The sequence below is a fragment of the Cydia fagiglandana genome, chromosome 26, assembly GCF_963556715.1.
Source record: "Cydia fagiglandana chromosome 26, ilCydFagi1.1, whole genome shotgun sequence".
NCBI classification, from domain to species: Eukaryota; Metazoa; Arthropoda; class Insecta; order Lepidoptera; family Tortricidae; genus Cydia; species Cydia fagiglandana.
This window is the reverse complement of record NC_085957.1, coordinates 10528160-10549920: the sequence shown is the minus strand read 5'-3', so window position 1 is coordinate 10549920 and position 21761 is coordinate 10528160. Positions and strand designations below refer to the sequence as shown.

Below are 21761 nucleotides of genomic sequence, written 5' to 3'. Positions count from 1 at the left end.
GGCCGTCATAAATTTTTCTGACCGGAAGCGGACGACCAAAAGTCGGAATTTTCTGGGGGTAAGGACTACATCCTAAACTATCGTGAATATTCATGGTATAAACTGCGATAAATAAATAAATTCTCGTTCTCGAGAACATTCTCAGAAGTTACCGAGAATTTCTCATGTGGAAAGTTTCGCAACTTTGGAAAGTTCTCGTGCGTGCATTGCTAGGTCAGATGCAGAAAGCGGGACGAAATCGCGGAGTCAGCCACGCCTGCCCTAGGTTAGGGTTTTTATAATGTGTTTATGTGTATTTTACAAGCTTTTATTTAGTTACACGACCGTTGTCTGTGTGAAATCAAATCTTGCAAGTTAAATTTGATCCACTTCCCGGTTTCCGATTGATCTGAAATTTTGCATGCATGTATAAATCGGATGACAATGCAATTTTATGGTACCATCGAGCTGAACTGATGAACGAAGCGCTGGTGGCCTAGCGGTGAGAGCGTGCGACTTGCAATCTGGAGGTCGCGGGTTCAAACCCCGGCTCGTACCAATGAGTTTTTCGGAACTTATGTACGAAATATCATTTGATATTTACCAGTCGCTTTTCGGTGAAGGAAAACATCGTGAGGAAACCGGACTAGTCCCAATAAGGCCTAGTTTACCCTCTGGGTTGGAAGGTCAGATGGCAGTCGCTTTCGTAAAAACTAGTTGCCTACGTCAAATCATGGGATTAGTTGACAAGCGGACCCCAGGCTCTCATGAGCCGTGGCGAAATGCCGGGATAACGCGAGGAAGAACATCGAGCTGAACTGATGATGGAGACAGGAGGTGGCCATAAGGACTCTGTGATGAAACAACGTAACCTAATTGTGTTAGGGGTTATTAGAATTGTCTCGATGAGTATTAGTTGTCTGTCGTAAGAAAAGTACAGTCAGCGATAAAAGCTTGTACCAAAAATGAAATTTTTGCCAAAAACTTATTTTATGTGCTTTTTAATTTAATATTCGTGTTATAAACAACCTAACTTAAGAAGAAAAATAAATAAAGAGACAAAGTCACAGACGATTGTAGTATGTTGAAATTGTTGAAGTATATGAAAAGTTATGGTTACGACCGGTGAATTTAATTTCACGTACCGATAAGAACCGGAGCGAATAACACCATTCACACGCCGAATCATGAGATTGTAAAATATGAATTATATTTTGTATACTTTTTTGGGTAAGTTTTGCCAAGAGAGTATTTATAATTACATAGTTACATACCGTAAAACGGGGTGAGTAGGTTTCGCGGGGAGAGTTGGGTTATGAATGGGGAGAGAAGGTTTAAGAGGGGGGTGAGAAGGGATTTTAAGGCTACTGCTACAAAAATAATGTATTCCAATTTAAAATGGGGCTATAGTAATACGCATAATAAAAAAAAAACACCTTTGTATGAAAAACCCTCTCACCCCAAATACGAGGCACTACGGGGTGAGGTGGGTTTTCCTCTTTATCGTCAACGTTATGAAATGGAAGTACCCAAAATAAAATACAAACTAAAATATAAAGTTTTCACATGTAAAAATAAAATTTTATCGAGGCTTGAAAGTCAAATTTCACCCAACTCGCCCCATTTTACGGTACAGGTCGAGAGTTCCTATTGCCACCTCCTGTCTCCATCATCAGATCAGTTCGACAGTACCATGTTATCCTATTGTCATCAGAACTACATACAGCTGCCAATTGACGCTACGATCCTTGGAAGATGGTAAAATTAGTTACCTTAGATTCCATTACATAGTTACATACAGGTCGACCCAATAAAAGCTGTTAATATTTTAAACTTTAGCGTTTTGAACACATATTAACTCACATTTATAGACGGGGATGGAGACGGGGGCTATTCATACACTTTTCGTTGGGTAGTTGCACAAATCTCTGTTTTGACATTTTGCTGGGACATCAGTTAGCCGCAAGGCCCCTACCTTTTCTGTTCTCTTTGACGGCGCAGCAACTAGTATCATTTCTCTCTCCTCGCTCTTTTAAAATGCCATTTGTCAAAAAAGGACAACCATACTGTTGACAAGGTGAACTTCAAATCAAGTGTTGCCTTTTTCGATGCATCCAGGCTGTGTATGTGTGCGTAAAAACGTGTATTGTGCTCTTTTAGGGATGTGAAAAGTCGATTTTAATCATGTTATATATCGATAAATGCTACACAGTGGAACGAAATAGCAATTAATTGAAGCTTCGATATCTTTGTTAAACATATACATAATTGAAATGCTAATGAATAATAAATATATTAGAATATAATAAAATATTTCAATTATTGCGGAACACATATCTTAGTAGGTGTTTATGTATTTTAATTAAATATCTGAACTTTCCCTTGGTTCCCTGCTGGGGCGTGACGATAAAATTGTGATCTGATAACCACAATAAAGAATAAAAGCGTTTTTGTTCATTTTAGATATTGTCAAACCTTTGAAGTAAAATTAAAATTGTAAGAAATGTCGATAGTTTATCGATATGACTTTATCGACATGGCTACAGCAAGGTGGTGTTAAATTGTTAATCGTACACTAAACAAAAGTGGCAACAGTGACAGCTCGCTGAGACCCCGTCTCTATATATTATGTCTATGGTTAGCCGCGACCACGACCAGTCAAACCCGTGTCGCAACGTGGTCGCAACGTTGTATGGAGATAGAAGCGCTGGTGGCCTAGCGGTAAGAACGTGCGACTTGCAATCTGGAGGTCGCGGGTTCAAACCCCGGCTCGTACCAATGAGTTTTTCGGAACTTATGTACGAAATATCATTTGATATTTATCAGTCGCTTTTCGGTGAAGGAAAACATCGTGAGGAAACCGGACTAATCCCAATAAGGCCTAGTTTCCCCTCCCCTTTCAGGTCAGATGGCAGTCACTTTCGTAAAAAAATATCACGGGATTAACTGTCAAGCGGATCCCAGGCTCCCATGAGCCGTGGCAAAATGCCGGGATAACGCGAAGAAGAATATATCCGTGTTTTTAATTTCAGTACTTAATAAATACCTAATTAAATCAATAATTTCCAGCTCTCTTGACTGCAACCTCGTCTGTATCTTCAGGACCATCGGTCAAATGGAACCCCAACTTGAGTTCTCCTGAAAACAAGCTGAACAAAGCCTTCAAACCTGCTGGTAAGTTTTACAGTTCGTTTTTTTAGCATTAGAAAGAACTTGAGAGAAGGTAAGCGAATTTGACATCTTTTAATTGAAAAACGCTTTTTGAAAAACAGGAATAATCAGTAACCATTACGTATGAAAGCTGAAGTATATAGATAATCGTATTAGATTCATAATTGTTACATATTTGCCGTAACTTATTTTTAAAATGTGTTTTTCAATTAAAAGACACGTCAAGATTGTTTACCTTATTTAAACCTAAAAAAACGAACTATAGAGTTAGACCAAGAAAAGTACGCAGCGATTTTGATAGACCACGCAGTGCAAGTGTTATTTATATGTCATAATTTCTCTTGCACTGCGTTGGCTATCAAAATCAATCTCGCTGCAACCGCGATTTTTGACATTTTTACGCAGGATTTTTCGCCTTGTCCTTATCGCACTAGTTTTAGGAGCCACTTACGTTAGCGAGACGGGTATATTTACCTAAAATATTTAAAACTCAGCTCCTGTTTCGTCTTAAGTACAATATCGGTCTATCGATGTTCGAAATAACATTGATGTGTCACAGATTTCAATTGTTTGGTTGAGTTAAAACTAGTTAAAAGTAATGCCCGTGTTACAACAACGCTATAATTATGCTACATTTAATTACTTTTTAAACTTTTTTTTTTTGAATGGGCTTACTCATGGCCACAGACTAGCCGAGGCGTAGACGTGGCCTACGATGTAGCGAGCTCGCCCAGAAGGTGCCTTATTTTTTTTTACAAAAAAAAAGCAAAACAATATATTTTTTTAAATTAGTTTTAGGTTTAAGTTGTCTTAAACATACTTAATAACCATACCCCGAAGTTAACGGAATTCAATAAAAACCCGGTGTATATATTTTTTTCTAGCAATAGACATGGAATATATTGAAGACAGCGTTGAAAGGAGACTTTCACCGAGGACTGCTGAAGTAAGTGTCCTAGCACTACTTATTAGGGTTCCGTACCTCTACAAAAGGAAAAAACAGAACCCTTATAGAATCATTCGTGCGTCTGTCCGTCTGTCCGACCATCCTCTCCCCCCCCCCCCTTTATCTCTGAAACTACTGGGCCTAAAATTTTGAAAAATATACACAAAGTAGTACTTTACCTATAGATCTGATGACAGGAAAACCTATTAGATATGTGCAGTCAAGCGTGAGTCGGACTTATGTACGGAACCCTTGGAACGCGCGTTCTTTGTTTACTAGCTTTTGCCCTCGACTTCGTCTGCGTGGAATTAGTGACAGCAGCTAAAGTAGGTATAGCGCCTGGATAATGCTAATAGCAATCATTCAATTAGCGCATTGCTTACTTCAATTATTAGGCAATTCACTAACCCTTTCAATTTCACCCCCCTTTGTACTCTCTTCAGGAATGATTTCCGACATAAAAACTATACTATGTCCTTCCCCGGGACTCAAACTATCTTTATACCAAATTTCAACTAAATCGGTTCAGCGGCTTAAGCGTAAAGAAGTAACAGACAGACAGATAGACACACTTTCGCTTTTATAATATTATTAATAATATTCTACATGACATCAAAGCTCTCCTAACGGCCTCTACGTGTTGGATCTATATCCCCACGCACGCCTTATAAATGACCGGGCTTAAAAACCCGAGAGTTTGTAACGGAGATATTAATAATTACTGGTTACGATTCGGGGACCTCTTCGGAGAAACCGAGGGTTTTGCCTGTGCAATTGCAGACGAAGTGATGATGACGAACAACTATCGGAAATATATCCTGAAGGACGGTACGGTCGACATTTGTCGGGCATGCCGCCGTCCCGGAGAGTCACTCAGGCATATCATTTCCGGTTGTTCTCATCTTGCTAACGGCGAGTACTTGCACAGACATAATCTCGTAGCCAGGATTATTCACCAGCAACTTGCCCTTCTATATGGCCTTGTGGACCGCGAAGTACCGTACTACAAGTACTCACCTGCGCCTGTTCTCGAGAATGGTCGTGCCACGCTCTATTGGGATCGATCTATCATCACTGACAGGACTATTGTAGCCAATAAGCCTGATATTGTGATAATAGATCGACCGCAACGTCGGGCCGTGCTCGTTGACATCACCATCCCCCATGATGAGAATCTCGTGAAGGCCGAGAAGGACAAGTCCAGTAAGTACCTAGACTTGGCTCACGAGATAACCGCCATGTGGGATGTTGATTCGACGATCATTGTTCCGCTAGTCGTGTCAGCGAACGGTCTCATAGCGAAGAGTCTCGACCAACACCTAGAGAGACTCTCGCTGGGTGGCTGGATCAAGGGTTAGATGCAGAAGGCGGTAATTTTGGACACGGCGCGTATAGTACGTCGGTTCCTCACTCTGCGGCCCTGACCACCCGCAGTTTGGGCCCTGCCCCGCTGCCGGCGGCACCCTAGGTTAGGTTTTTTATAATGTGTTTATATCTTTTTTTTTATTGTTTTGTAAGTGTTTTTATATTTTACTTTTATATTCATATTGTAAATGACCTAGCCTAAGAAGAAAGATTAAATAAATGAATATATAATAATAATTTATAATATTAATAATATATATATATTAAAGTATGGATAGTATGGATTCTGTGTTACAGCAGGCGTGGCTCACTCCGCGAATTCGTCGCTTTGCTACAGGTAGCTAAAAGTACATCCGTTCGGCCCCAATTTAGGGGTTTGCCCTAAGCCACGCGTGGCGCTGTCGCCACCTAGCGGCCATATCTGTCATGATCGTAACAGACGCGTTTTGTTAGAGAGTGAGTCTTCTGTAGTACCTAATACTATTATTTATTCTGTGGCTAGAGGTACAGTATTTAAGATTTATGTTAACAGGTAACTGATAAGGAGCGAACAAGACTGAACCTTGATTCGTCCCCAATTGTCGTGTTCATCAATGAACCTGAGGTCTTCGAGGACTATCGGAAGACGAAGGAAAGAAACCGAGGGTACGGTAATATTAGTCAAGAATAAATTTAAATATTTTTAGCTTTTATCAGAGAAATATAGTAAGAATAGACTTACACATCAACTAAAAGCAAAAGCAAATGTCGTGTCTTACATGAACCTAAAGAACCTGGCCGAGGACCGCGAAAACTGGCGCATACTCCACCGACAAGAGCCATGCTCTTAAATTATGATGTTGATAAGAGTTACACATAACACTCCACGCATCCATACATCAGTTTTGATCCCAAAACGACTATTATTTTCGTAGTCGACATCTTGCATCTTCTTCTTCCTGGCGTTATCCCGGCATTTTGCCACGGCTCATGGGAGCCTGGGGTCCGCTTGACAACTAATCCCATGATTTGACGTAGGCACTAGTTATTACGAAAGCGACTGCCATCTGACCTTCCAACCCAGAGGGGAAACTAGGCCTTATTGGGATTAGTCCGGTTTCCTCACGATGTTTTCCTTCACCGAAAAGCCACTGGCAAATATCAAATGATATTTCGTACATAACTAAGTTCCGAAAAACTCATTGGTACGAGCCGGGGTTTGAACCCGCGACCTCTGGATTGAAAGTCGCACGCTCTTACCGCTAGGCCTGGTGGCGCTTCATCTTGTCGACATCTTGCATCGAGTAGCGGAATTATCAGTAGGTACCGCTACTAGATACTAGAATTCTCTTTTCGCCGCAAACTAAACTTCAAACTGGCTTTTACCTTTTACTCTGACGTGGGGTAACATTTTGAAAAAACGTAGTTTCCTCTTCTTTCATTTCAGAACATCATCAGAGACTGACAGCAGTGTCAGTTACAAAGATGTCCTACAGTTCCTTATCCAAGTGGACGCCCGACTCCAGGAACAAGAAGGTAGTGCATGGAATCAGGAGTTACTTTGCGGAAATCAATATTAATTAAAACCAAAAATACGAATATTACTTTGCTAATCCGCGTAAAGATAACGTGCTAGTCAATCAGTGCTAATTGCATGTAAAAAACACGCAAGTTTTTTTTTTTATTATTATGAATGGGCTTACTCATGGCCACAGACTAGCCGAGGCGTAGACGTGGCCTACGACGGAGCGAGCTCGCCCAGAAGGTGCCTGTTCACTCTTGATTTGAAGGTTGCCGGGTTATAAGAACATGGAAATATAGACGCCGGCAAGTAAGTATAACGGGTTAGCACTGATTGACTAGCACGTTATCTTTTCGCGGATAAGCAAAGTCAATATTTTTGGTTTTACTTAACAATAAGGTACTTTCTCAGGTTCCGTAAAAGAAACTTATTTCTTTGGCTCAGTGACCCAAAATGTAAAGTGGAAAAATTATTGTCTTGGGTGAGACTAAACAAAATTTTCCCCCGAGTGAAATACAACATTTTTCACCACACCAACCAAAAGCAAATATTAAATGTAAAATATCAAACAAAATCAAACCGAATCAAATTCAAATGAATGTTATTAAATATTGATCATCCAAAATCATCATGTAAAAATCAATTCTACCAGCAAACATAAGAAAATAACTCAAAATTTGCATTTGATTACTTTGCATCACATGTGAATAAAATGTAACTTATTGAAGTGCAAAGTAAGCCTTTCCGAGGTGTGGTGAAAAATTACTGTCTTGGGTGAAACTTGGGTGACTTTAAAAAAAATATTCTAAGCTTAATTAGCATCGTTCGCAAACGTTTCTGCTAGTTTAAAAATTAATTGTAATTAATTGTAATTTAGTTGTTATTTTAAATGTTTGTATACTAACATAGACTAAGGCATTGTTACTAACAACTTTTTATGGGCCACAGGCCTAAATAAAGAATTATTTAATTTAATTTAATTAAAAAAAAAAATAGTATGGGTAGCCCATCGTAACTGGTGAATTTCCAATGTAACTTGGAACTCCGGTAGCCGTTTAAGAAGTGTATCACTCTTACGGTAGATGTCGCTAGTCCTCTTGAGACTTATATGGTCGAAAGATTTGGTGGCTATGAGGTCTTGGTGGCTCAGATGGCAGAGCGCTGGAGTATAGAGTTCAAGTCACTTTTAAATTCTAGTGTTGCGTAGTCTGTTGAAATGATAGGTCACTTGATAAGACACGACACTTTCTTTAAAACTATATTAGAAGGCAAAATCGAAGCTAGGAGAGGAAGAGGAAAACCACGACCAAGCTATACACAACAACTAAAAGCAAAAGCGAATATCGTGTCTTACAGGGACCTAAAGAACCTGGCCGAGGACCGCGAAAACTGGCGCATACTCCACCGACAAGAGCCATGCTCTTAAATTATAATGATGATGATGATGTAGTCTGTTGAAGAGCAAACATTAGGTACTTCCATGAATGTTCAAGAAGGGAACAGTATAAAAATATATTACTTATTGTATTTATTCAAGTGATACTTAATAATACGTAATTTTAACGTCTTCCATTGACGCAATGTGCTTAATGTAACAGTATATTTGCATATTAATTGAACAGTAATTAATGATATGGATATTTTTTATTAGTCACACTACTATATGTTCACTGTAAATCTGTTATTTTATTTTTCTTTGTGGTGCAATAAAGAGTATTTACTTACTTACTTATATGTAGGTACTGTCTACCGAGGATACCGGGGTGAATAGGGATATTTTTTTTTTATAAAAACTGATCGGCGATTGGCTCTAGTCACACCTGATGGAAAGTGAAGGCAGGGAGCGTAACGCTGCGTCTTACGTAAGCCAAAAACTCGCGAACGCGACGCGGCGCGGCGCGGCGGGCCCAATGCGTTCGCGTTCGCAACGAGATCGCCCACGTAGGACACTTCTATAGGTATAAAAGGATTGATTCACCCCGCGCCGCATCGCTTCGCTTCGCGTTCGCGTGTTGTCCGCCTACGTAGTACGCTGCGTAAGATGGAACTCACCGGTTCAGTAATAGCCTATTCACATTAGCTTTAAAGAGACCGAGGTCATATTTCTAAGGGAATACAGATGACGGGAGCGCATTCCATTCCTTCCTTCCTTACCAAAATAAATGTGATTCTGCCATGCTAAGCATAAAAGCAGTAACTCATTGAAATGTCATTCTATAATATACTTTAAGTTGCGGTCGAGGTCGGTAGAGGTCTCGAGTCCAAACCCGGCTCGTACCAATGAGTTTTTCGGAACTTATTTACGAAATATTAGTTGATATTTACCAGTCGCTTTTCGGTGAAGGAAAACATTGCAGTGAGGAAACCGGGCTAATCCCAATAAGGCCTAGTTTACCCTCTGGGTTGGAAGGTTAGATGGCAGTTGCTTTCGTAAAAACTAATGGCCCAGGCCAAAGTCCGTCTGTCTGTTTGTGTATATTTATTTATGTTCGCGATAAACTTAAAAACTACTGAACGGATTTTCAAGCGGTTTTCACTTATCAAAAAAGTGATTCTTGAGGAAGGTTTAGCAATGCACCGAGGAGAAGTTTCTTAAGTTGCGAAACTTCTATGAATAATATTCTCTGGAACTTAAATTTTATAAACAATCTAATCGTGTCAAGACCGACGTATACACATGCCATTTTAAATATTTCGCCTGCCCGCTTTACTGTTATGTGGATTGTAATATAATATATTACACAAAACGTTAAAGTTCTCATGGGAACATTCTCACAGAGAACTTTCTAAGTTTCTTTCAGGTTTCTCTGAAATTTCCGAGAACATTTCAGCAATTTCTGCAATTCGTACATTGCTAGGAAGGTTTAAATATTAGTTAAAGTTTACCCGTGCGAAGCCGGGTAGCTAGTTGTTTTAGGTGTAGTAATGTATGTTTTTGACGCAGGGCGCCCGATCAACCTCGATTCGCACGAAAACATCAAATTAATCAACTTCTTTCAAGATTTCCGGAGACGAAACGAAGGAGAAGACATAGAGGACGATTCAGAATCAGAAGAAGAGATCAAGAAAGTGAAAGAAGAAAGTAGAAGTAGCATAGAACGTCCACCCGAGATACGTAAGAAGCCAGTTCTGGTTCTGAGCGAGGAGAGGTATTCTAAGCCGAGAGTGAAAGTGAGCCGTTACACTCCAAAAAATGACGTTCCTGTAAAAAGATTTAACTTTTTAAGGACGTCCAAACCGTATATAGGTAAACGGGGTATTTATGAGGATAAATAAATTATTTGAATAATTGTGTTTTTTATTAATGAAAACACCTAATCTTTAAAACTTAAATAAAAACCTTCTCAGGACCCGTAGACAACATGCTAATCGCTGTCGCTCCGTAGCGAACGAAACGCAACTATCACACTTCATATTCATTCATTCATATTCATATTTTTATTAATCATCATCATCATCATCATCTCAGCCATAAGACGTCCACTGCTGAACATAGGCCTCCCCCTTGGACCTCCATACGTGCCGGTTGGAAGCGACCCGCATCCAGCGTCTTCCGGCGACCTTAACAAGATCGTCTGTCCATCTTGTGGGTGGACGTCCTACGCTGCGCTTGCTAGTCCGTGGTCTCCACTCGAGCACTTTTCGACCCCATCGCCCATCTTCTCTGCGTGCAATGTGGCCTGCCCATTGCCACTTCAGCTTGCTAATCCGGTGGGCTATGTCGGTGACTTTAGTTCGTCTACGGATCTCCTCATTTCCGATTCGATCACGTAGAGAAACTCCGAGCATAGCCTTCTCCATAGCTCGTTGAGCGACTTTGAGTTTTGAGATGAGGCCGATAGTGAAAGACCACGTTTCGGAGCCGTAAGTCATCACTGGTACCAGTGATTTTTATTAATAAAGATACTTAATTACAAGTCAAGAATACAAATGTCAATCATAATTCATTAATTATAAATTATAAATCAAAGTACCTACATACAATGTAGACATCAGAAAAATGCAAGAACTAATAATAGTACAGCGGCCAGGGGGCCTCCAACACTAATCGATGTGACTGGACAGTATACTATTGACAAGTGGTATGGTTGTGTTCGGTAGAGTGTACTGAGTACGAAATAAGGACTTGTCACTTTCTAAGACTGTGGGGGGGTTAACTGTGACGTCACAAAGATGGCGGTCCCGGGTTTCAAATTTTAGATAATTACTCGGCAAGTTATTATCAGATTTTCAAAAAGGAGGTGTCCTGTGAAAGCTGATGAAATTTAGAATAAAACATGTCATGTAACTAAAAGTGTAATTTAATTAATTATTTTTTTATTTACAAAAATCTGAAAACATAACATTGGTCTTTTTTTTTGTAGCTCAAAAAACACATTGACAACGGCCACTTAGATAAAAAATATGTTATATAAATAATTTAGGTTGATGATTAAGCTACACGTTACTTCTTGAATTATGTAAATCCGATAATAAATAAGTAAACTACGATGATTATATCGCGGGCGCGGCGCAGCGAACCGCGCGCGCTCGGTTACTTGGAGGTGCGGGCGCGACTGAGAATGCAGTGCTGTATATCAAAAACTACCTAACATTTTTAAACGAGTGATATATCAAATGAAATATATTTAAATAACCAATAAAACGTGGTTATAAACTGAAACTCATCTAATAATAAGTATATAGAAATAAGCAAACAATAAAAAAACCAAAAAATACTCACTTCGGTGTCAATTGGACTCATTGTTATATGATTTATATGCCAAGCATAGAAATAGTAATCTAATAAATGTGACTAAAAACAGTTTACGGCGTTTTGACGTAAACTGTTATTTGATTTATCATCACAAGATATATTTGAGTACACTAATTGTCAAGGCTCGAAGTCGAAAGTAGCCTCCCAGCTGAGATTAGAGATTAAACAATTAGTCCAAAAAGAGGGTTCGTTCCCATAAGGGTGGTGTCTGTCCCCACTGATGTGGTGCCTACTGCTAGACTCAATGGTGAAAGAGTTCAACGGGGGGGGTATGTACATGCAGGCTTACTCTGACGACGGAGTGTTACTAGTGAGTGGGATGGTTTTTAAGGTCGTAAGAGATATAATGATACGTGTATAGCGAGAGAGGACTGTATCTCAATCCGTCGAAAACAAAGCTAGTGTTATTCGCTAATAGAAGAATAAAAGAGATGAAATCCATAAAGATGCAAGGTATACAACTAGAAATTGTGAATGAACTGAAATATCTGGAAGTTACTCTACACAGTACGCTCAGATCAGATACAAAACTCACATCAAGGAGCAGACGGCAAAAGCCATAAGAATACTATGTCAATGCCCGGAATCTGACCTGAGGGACGCGACGGTCAGGGCTGTCAGCACCGCTGCTTTCTGGGCATCCACTGTTTAGAGTTTTAGAGAAACCTCGACACGAGAGAAGTAGAAATCCGCTGGATCTACAAGGCGGTGATATGTACTACCCCGACACATGCAATTGGAGGTAATGCTAGGTTTGTAGCTTGGAATGGGGTGGAGAAGAGCTACTGAACAGTGCTATAAAATGAAAGCATGTAAGGAATGGAGAAGCTACGTGGACAAGAGACACGCGCTGATACAAAGAGAGGCACTATCAAAATTTGAGATGTTGATGGCCAATACCGACCTAATAAAAATAAGGCAGGAGATAATAAATAAGAAATACAGGGTACAATATAGTAAAGAGAGACAACTGGAAGGTGGAAGTCAGACACCCGACAACCATCTGCTTTACGAATGGCTCAAGAAGAAGCTCAACGAAACTAGCATAGTGATCCCTAAACTGGGAGAGCAAGTATTTTATTTATCATGAAATACACAACAATTTTGTCACAAATTATATTCCTCGGCAAACTGCGATTGCTATTTGTTGGCGAGGATGGAGGCGGAGACGGAATATAATGGGCCCGGAACCGGCTCTGCCTATGTCAGCGAAAGTTACGAAAGGAGTCACAGAAAAGGTAAATGGATGGGGATGGAAGCACAGTCGAAGATGATGACTAAAGGTATAGATCACAGGAGAATCAGGTATCTTTTGAAACTAGGTAAGAGCAGTCTGAGACTACTGACGGGTATCATTACTGGTCATAACACCCTTAACAGACCTCTTAAGATAATGGTAGTAGAGCCACCTCCTGTCTACACTGTGGTAAGGAGGAGACTAGCTTACACTTACTACCTTACTAGCAGAATGTATTATGTATGTGGCACCGCGATATAATACATTCGGTTAGAGACACACTGAAAGAAAACGAACTAAAGGACGTCGAACTTAAAGATGTCATCTGTTCTGCAGGAAAACAAAAAGATTTGAGGAGAATGGTGTGGAAATGCCGCTGGGACAGTAACCTGCAGCTCCAACCTCAGGGAATTGGGCTGAAAGGACGCTACACGTGATTAGCAGCCCGTCTGCTTCCGGCCGGGCGTCCGTACACCACACCTACAACATTAAATTTTTCCGTTCCTAAAATCTATAACAACATACTTACCCTTAAATATTAGGAAAAGCACCAGCAAAAATGTATTTAAGTCTAAATTTAAAAAAAACTCATGTTGAAACAATATGAAGCTAGGATAAACTTAAGTTAAAGAATGTCATGTTATATTGAACTTATATTTGTAACTTATAGTTTAAATACCTAAATAAGTAAAATAGCCTAAAACAGTATGTAAAGAGAGGAGCCTATTTCTACCAACAAACTGTTATACAGTTTGGCGGAGGTTGTACCTATTAAGGTTTATTTATTTAATTTTTATTTGCTGAGGTAAGTATAGAGATATCGCTTGCCAGGATACTTATGCTTAATAACATGACTGATAATTATTTTCGATAAGTCTCACTAATAATCGTTATTTTTTAAATATAAAAGTAAAGTGAATACTTCTATGGATTTTTATTTTATGTTTATACTTATGTATAAGATGACAAGCTCCAGTTTATAACTACGTTTTATTGGTTATTTAAATATCTTTCATTTGATATATCACTCGTTTAAAAATGTTAGGTAGTTTTTGATATACAGCACTGCATTCTCAGTCGCGCCCGCACCTCCAAGTAACCGAGCGCGCGCGGTTCGCTGCGCCGCGCCCGCGGTATAATCATCGTAGTTTACTTATTTATTATCGGATTCACATAATTCAAGAAGTAACGTGTAGCTTAATCATCAACCTAAATTATTTATGTAACATGTTTTTTATCTAAGTGGCCGTTGTCATTGTGTTTTTTGGGCTACAAAAAAAAGACCAATGTTATGTTTTCACATTTTTGTAAATAAACAAATAATTAATTAAATTACACTTTTAGTTACATGGCATGTTTTAGTTTTTAGAAATATTTCAAAAAGGCGGAGCTTCACGAGGTCTACTGCTCCCAGATCCACTAGGCCTCTAGAGAATATTAGTATTTTAGAATGTTCAGACAATAAGGATTTTTAGTAGGTATTTAAGAATGTTATTCCCATCACTGGACAATGGTGTTCCGGCCCTTATGGAGGCGTGCGCGGAACCGAATCCAACACGTAGAGGCCCTTTTGACACAATGAAATGTAAGGGGTACACCGAGCGGCTGCTGCCCTTGCCAGTGTCATGGGACGCACGCAGAGGCAGCACCCGGGTGTAAGGGCTATTGAGAGTTGATGGAATCTAAAATGAACTAGGTTATTGGGTGAAAGAATGTTTAATATTATTGTATAGCATTCACTATAATTATTGGCCACTACATAGTAATTGTGGCCACTCCTAACAAATCAGAAAGAAACAAACCTATCTATGGACATAGTTGACGAGAAGATTTCATGAGGTTAGGTACTTTGCAATTTTTGAATCTTTAGTGTTGCTACTTATACGGTAAAAACCGGGCAAGTGCGAGTCGGACTCGCGCACGAAGGGTTCCGTACCATAATGCAAAAAAAAAAACAAAAACAAAAAAAAGCAAAAAAAAAACGGTCACCCATCCAAGTACTGACCACTCCCGACGTTGCTTAACTTTGGTCAAAAATCACGTTTGTTGTATGGGAGCCCCATTTAAATCTGTTTTTAGTATTTGTTGTTATAGCGGCAACAGAAATACATCATCTGTGAAAATTTCAACTGTCTAGCTATCACGGTTCGTGAGATACAGCCTGGTGACAGACGGACGGACGGACGGACAGCGAAGTCTTAGTAATAGGGTCCCGTTTTACCCTTTGGGTACGGAACCCTAAAAAGTCGCAGACAAGCGCTAGTACACACGATAGGTTATAGGTAGGTTATACACTGAGAGAAAAATCGGCTGACAAAGCACAATAAATGCTTTGTCATTTTTTTTGTTGTTGTAAGAGCAATAAGCTTTGTGGCGAAAACAAAACGAGCTTATTGCCACCGACAACTTTTTTATTGCTAACCGTAAATCAACAGTTTATTGTATCGGTAACAATATTTACATTGCTACCGGAACAACCTATGTTTCCTTTGTCATGGCCTTCATATAATATTGCTAATTTATCAAGGTTAGACTTAGCTTCTACAACAAAGCATCTATATTTTGTCGTAGCGACCAAACTACTTTGCTGTTTTATCAAAACACGTGGCTTGTTACTGCAACAAAGCGTTTCTGTTTGTTCCAGTGACAATGTCACTTTGCAATGTTATCAAAGTTTTACCTTGTTGCTGGAGCAAAGATTTTATCCTTTGTTGCAGGTACAAACGTACCTTGCTAATTTATTAAAGTTAGATTTTGCTTATATAACAAAGCAGTTATATTTTGTTGTTCTAACAACTTCACTTTGCTCATTTTAAAACTAAAACTATTTGTTGCTGCCACAAAATGTTTTTTTTTGTTCCAGTTACAATATCACTTTGCAGTGTTAACAAAGTTTTACCTTGTTGCTGGAGCAAAGATTTTATCCTTTGTTGCAGGTACAACGTGCCTTGCTAACTTATCAAAGTTAGATTTAGCTTATATAACAAAGCAGTTATTTTTTGTTGTTCTAACAACATCACTTTGCTCATTTTTAAACTAAAATGATTTGTCGCTGCCACAAAATGTTTTTTTTTGTTCCAGTTACAATATCACTTTGCAATGATATCAAAGCTTTACCTTGTTGCTGGAGCAAATATTTTATCCTTTGTTGCATGTACAACGTGCCTTGCTAACTTATTAAAGTTAGATTTAGCTTTTACAACAAATCAGTTATCTTTTGTTGTTCTTACAACATCACTTTGCTCATTTTTAAAATAAAACGATTTGTTGCTTCCACAAAATGTTTTTGTTTGTTCCAGTTACAATATCACTCTGTAATTTAATCATAGCCCAACCTTGTTGCTGAAACTAGGTGATTTTCTTTTATTGCACTAACAAAGTGCCATTGTTATTATATTCAAATATGACTTAGTTTTTATAACAAAGCAGTGTATTTTATTGAAGTTAGACTTTGTTGCTGCGAACGTTACTAAGGTAGGTACACTCGACTTCAAATCAAGACTTTAACAAGATTTTAACAACATATAAGTTTACGACCAATTTAAGCACGAAACTCGAATAACCGGTTGTTACGGTTATTTTCGGTTATAAATTCTATGAATTTATCTTCTTTTTTGGCTGTGACACCTGTGACTATAATTTTTGTCATTCGTGTACTTAACGAAAATGTACCAAATTTACTTCCCTATTTATAAAATACATATTTTGATTGAATATTGTATCACGTCCAAGGTCATATTTTAACTTTTACTGTATTTTGTGTGCGTTATGAAATAATTACAACCGGCCGAGTGCGAGTCAGACTCGCGCACGAAGGGTTCCGTACCATTAGGCAGAAAACGGCAAATAAATCAAGTTTGTTGTATACCCTACTTCAACTGTCTAGCTATCACGGTTTATGAGTTACAGCCTGGGGACAGACAGACCGACGGACAGACAGACGGACTGCGGAGTCTTAGTAATAGGGTCCCGTTTTTACCCTTTGGGTACAGAACCCTAAAAACGAAGACTTACACTCACATTCCTTAATACTGTACATTTATTGTCGTAATTTTGTAATTATATTATTGTAATAAAGTTTATCATTTTTTGTCGTGATTCGAGAATAACCGTAAACGATTATAAACGATTATTTTTCGGGCATAACCGTAACTGAAACCGGTTATGAAGAGCCCATCAACGTGCACACTAGCGCCACTGCTAAATAATGGTGATTATTTAAATTTAACGAAAGATATTTAAAAAAAGGGGGCCGCTACGTACTGTATTTTGTATTTAAATATCTTTTGAATACATCAGACTAGGTTTTATGTTGCTGGATTCGTCGATCTAGGAACTCAAAACAAAAACGGCCGTTTTAACTTTGGACGCATAGATTGACGAATCCAGCAACAGATCTTTCGTTAAATTTAAATAATCACGATTATTTAGCAGTGGTGCTAGTGTGCACGTTGATGGGCTCTGAAGTCTGGCCGGTTATTGCATTTCTTAATCATGAGTGAAGTCGATTACTCAATCGAGCATCACTCAAATCGAACCTTTACATCAAAAATGTCAAAAACAATTTCCCTCTTTAATTATTTTTTAAACGTTAAAGGCACAAACTTATTCTGCCATTCAATTCAGTACCATTTAATATATAATATACTTGGTCAAGCAGATCTTGTCAGTAGAAAAAGGCGGCAAATTTGAAAAATGTAGGCGCGAAGGGATATCGTCCCATAGAAACTTTGAATTTCGTGCCTTTTTTTACTGACAAGATTTGCTTGACCAGCTTTAGTTTGTCAAAGGACTGCCGCATTTCAAAGATAGACAGAGAGATTCATACTACCTTTGTCTTGTATTAGCACCCAAAAGAAAAGGATGAGTATAGTATTTTTTGTTCTTATTTACTGACAATTTGGTTTGACCAACTATACTTAATTATGCAATAAAAAATAATAATTGTGCAATATAAGCTGTATGAACACGGATGAGATAAGTTGTTATTAAGTTAATATTACTGTATTGTTTTTTATTTCCCGTCCGCTAAAACAGGACAGTAATAGTTTTTTTTTTTATTTGAGTTTTACAATAAAGAAGAATTTCCCGTACTATTTTTGCTAAAATACGGAGAACATTTCTGAGCACATTGGAAAAATTGATTTTTTTAATGCATTTGCGATAATTTTACGCGAGTGTACAAGATTTAATTCGTCACAAATTTAATTTGTCAATTCGACAACCTACCGAAACTAACTTTGTGAAAATGGCAACTCGCGGGCACGGGCGGGGTACGGGGTAAGGGGTATGTATGTTGTCGTTTCGTTTAGTTTTTTTGTCTTCAAATACGAATGTCAACGGTAGAGAATGGACGCGCGCCTATATTACTTAGTGCTACGATTCGATCACCAAGTAAAGTGATTTTATTATGAAAAGTGCAAAATGGACATAACTAGTTTTCTTAACAGTGCCGGGCTGACACATTTGTCGCAGCGTATGGTGGGTAAGTGTTTATTTATTCTTATGAATGTTATAAATATGAAAGTGAGTTTTTAAGTTTATTTGTTACTCTTTTATTCACGCATTAACTTTTCAACGGATCATCAAGACCATTCTCGTTTTTCTGCTAAAACATACTGCGTTCGATCGGGTCGGATCGGGTCTTTGGGGTGATTGAGTGTTATTTTGTGTACTCATGTCTGTATACATGGCCACAAATCAAAATATAACCAGCAGAGGTGCGACACAAAGTGTGAAAACACGAGGCGTGTTAAAATAAAACTTGATGTGTAGCCGTGTGTAAATATGACGGCCGTCAGTCCAGAGCACATTATTTTGGCTACCTCTATGAGCAGGACCACCGTGCTATTGTTTTGTACAAAGATGTGGATCTGAACTTGGAGTATAATATACCAAGACTCCAAGGTGATGGGTTCCAAAGTTTTCAAACACATTGCGTCGCACTTTTGACCATAATTTGTCGATCCAACAAAACTATTGTCATATCGACAAAGGTACATATTTACTAACTAAACCTTGTTTCTGTAGCAATGTATAACATATTGTATTGTCGTTTCGGTGATGATGACGACCGGTCTGGACTAATGGGTAGTGACACTGCCTGTGAAGCCTATGGTCCTGGGTTCGAATCCCGGTAAGGGCATTTATTTGTGTGATGAACACAGATATTTGTTCCCGAGTCATGGATGTTTTCTATGTATATAAGTATGTATTTATCTATATAATTATGTACATAATTATATCGTCACCTAGCACCCATAATAGTACAAGCTTTGCTTTGGGGCTAGGTTGATCTGTGTAAGAAGTCCCCTAATATTTATTTATTTATATCGACAAAGGTAACTATTAACTAGTTAATGTTGTTTCTGTAGCGATTTAACTGAACTTTATCTTGCTTTCAGAGGAGGGAGTGACACTTGATTTTTTGCTGCAAGCAAATGATGAAGAGTTGTCTGAACTGACAACAAAAGTTGCAGACAAAATAAGACTGAGATCTTCATTAGAGAAAATTAGACAAAAAGTTGGTAATTTTTTTTAGTAGTTAAATAGTAGTATTATCTCTTTATTCATCATTCGTCTTAGGCTAGGTTTTTATAATATGAATATAAACGTAAAATATACAAACACTTACAAAACAATAAAAAATACATATACACATTATAAAAAACTTAACCTAGGGTGCCGCCAGCAGCGGGGCAAGGCCCAAGCTACCGGTGGTCAGGGCCGCAGAGAGAGGAACCGGCGGACTATCCGCGCCGTGTCCAAGATCACCGCCTTCTGCATCTGTCCCTTGATCCAACCACCTAGCGAGAGTCTCTCAAGATGTTGGTCGAGGCTCTTCGCTATTAAACCGTTCACTGAAATAGTAGTATTATTATTGAAGCTTTTCCGTAGCAGCTATAGTTTTGTAGTTCATTTGTTAGTCTGTAGTAGTACGTATATGTAGTAAGTATATATTCTCATGAAATGAAATGTACAATTTCTTTTGAGAAAATAAAGTTCTTTAAGCATAATACACGACGCTCTTCACGAGGCAGCAGATAGAAGTGTGTGGCGCCGAGTGGTCCACACAAAACTATTTCGACGAGATGGTCACGACCCTCAGCATTGAGGAAACCGACGCGAGGAGGAGGAGGGAAGCATAATACAGAATTCTTAAAATTGTTTCTTTTTTCAGAACGCCCCTTTTATGAATGACCCCGTACTGTTCTCTCCAAGGTCCAGCGCATGCAGCAGCCCAGTGCCAGTAGCTTTGCCTGAAAGGCAAAGTATATTAATTCTAGGACCAAATGGAACTCTTGAGGTATGTATTTTGAATCTTAATCCTTAAAAAAAGAATTCTGGGTGGGTAACGGAAATTAGGTGGGTAAAGATTTTAAATCATTTGAACAGCTTGGCAGATATTTCTGCCGGTGACTGTACCTACCTAACAATTTTTTTTTCAGGGTACTCCATTAGAGATCAGACCAAGTGTACAGCCCACTATACAACAGATCACACCTGTGCAACCACCTACGATACCGGCCACACCTGTGCAGCCTCCACAGCCTCCACAGCCTCCACAGGCGTTGCAAGATTATAATAGGGAAGGATACTTCAAACCAAAGGTAAAAACTGTTTTCATTAGTCTTAAGAGGATATTCCGCGTTAAAATGGAAAATCTGCCTTTTATTTTTATTAAAACACTTTTCAGTCTTGAAATCACCAAAAACGCAACGTTGCCAGCTAAGTCCGAGTCCAAGTGTCCCCTAAGCGATATTTTGGTAATTTTTGTGATTATGGAATTTTTAATTTTCACAATAGGATTGTGAACTATAAATATAAACTAAATTTTCCATATTGAATGCTCATACACACACACACACATAATCACGCCTATATTCCCGGATGAGGTAGAGTGGTAGACAGAGCGTTAGAGGTCACATCATGCCACTTTTGACAAAGTTTTGAGGCTTATGATATCATCAAAATCGGCACGCGGTGACAGGTTATCAGTCTATCACCCACGGTCCAATCCATGTCCCTTTACTGATTTTTACAGTAGGTATGCCCGGGAAAAAAAGCAGCTGGAACATTCTATGTTTATGTTTGTCTCCCAGCCCAGCATTAAAGTTAAGCTATTGGTCATAATATATGTATAAGTAATGTATTATAAATGGTTGCATTTGATTGTTTTGCAGTTGGTGAGGAACAAGCAAATTCAACCGCGTTGCTGGGAATTGTTGCTTTGCTCCGGCAAATGCACACTATCGCAGTACCGAAAAAAAAAGTGTGGAGGCTGTCAAGGCACGAGGCAAGCACTGGTTTCCTGGCGCGCGTTGCAGCAGCGTCAGAGATTGCCACATATTGCCCTCAACAAGAGGCATTCAACCTCTCAAAAGGCATAGAATCAACCATACATCTTGCGGTCGGACCTTCATGGGCTAATATACACAGGTATGAAATTGTTACCACTGCTGGAGGGCTAAGATATCAAGTATCCACCATTTGTGAGACTATAAAGGTGACGTATAATTTATACTGGGCATTGGACTTAGCGTACCCTAAGGTAGCTGCACCTTGTTGGATGTTTACCCAACGGGCCATATTTAAGATGAAATTTAAGTTTGACTCTGAAGGAGTTCCATTAAGAGAACTACTTTCGCTATTAAATTCGCTTGATTAAACTTTTGAACGCCTTTTGATAAGTGTCTCGCGCCATTAAACTAATTTACTAATAAACCATATTTGATAATACCTAGCTTGATACAGTTGCGTTGACATTAACACGGCGTTCTTGAAGTCCAAGGGGATAAAGCAGCTA

The 21761-nt window shown here is 38.8% G+C and overlaps 2 protein-coding genes across 3 annotated transcripts; both read left to right on the top strand.

The window, feature by feature from the left end:
• Nucleotides 1-1083: 1083 nt before the first annotated feature.
• On the top strand, nt 1084-10252 carry LOC134677448 (uncharacterized). The gene is made up of 6 exons (XM_063535922.1): nt 1084-1209; nt 3049-3153; nt 4035-4096; nt 5994-6106; nt 6888-6976; nt 9907-10252. Exons 1-6 carry the CDS (start codon nt 1182-1184, stop codon nt 10236-10238), a joined length of 729 nt encoding a protein of 242 aa, XP_063391992.1. The 5' UTR covers nt 1084-1181; the 3' UTR covers nt 10239-10252.
• An 8987-nt stretch (nt 10253-19239) lies between these two features.
• On the top strand, nt 19240-21521 carry LOC134677693 (uncharacterized). 2 transcript variants are annotated; one of them, XM_063536157.1, is made up of 4 exons: nt 19240-19478; nt 20136-20261; nt 20404-20565; nt 21139-21521. In XM_063536157.1, exons 2-4 carry the CDS (start codon nt 20148-20150, stop codon nt 21343-21345), a joined length of 483 nt encoding a protein of 160 aa, XP_063392227.1. In that variant the 5' UTR covers nt 19240-19478; nt 20136-20147; the 3' UTR covers nt 21346-21521. The 2 variants fall into 2 exon arrangements, with proteins under 2 accessions (XP_063392227.1, XP_063392228.1); XM_063536158.1 differs by lacking the exon at nt 19240-19478 and having other exon boundaries at nt 19983-20261.
• The last annotated feature ends 240 nt before the right edge of the window (nt 21522-21761 follow it).

Coding starts and splice junctions, on each gene's coding strand:
- LOC134677448 (XM_063535922.1), top strand. CDS start 1,182: ATGAATTATATTTTGTATACTTTTTTGG. Junction 6,107..6,887: donor ACGAAGGAAAGAAACCGAGG/GTACGGTAATAT, acceptor CTTTCATTTCAG/AACATCATCAGAGACTGACA. Junction 6,977..9,906: donor CCGACTCCAGGAACAAGAAG/GTAGTGCATGGA, acceptor TTTTTGACGCAG/GGCGCCCGATCAACCTCGAT.
- LOC134677693 (XM_063536157.1), top strand. CDS start 20,148: ATGAATGACCCCGTACTGTTCTCTCCAAGGTCCAGCGCATGCAGCAGC. Junction 20,262..20,403: donor GACCAAATGGAACTCTTGAG/GTATGTATTTTG, acceptor TTTTTTTTTCAG/GGTACTCCATTAGAGATCAG. Junction 20,566..21,138: donor AAGGATACTTCAAACCAAAG/GTAAAAACTGTT, acceptor ATTGTTTTGCAG/TTGGTGAGGAACAAGCAAAT.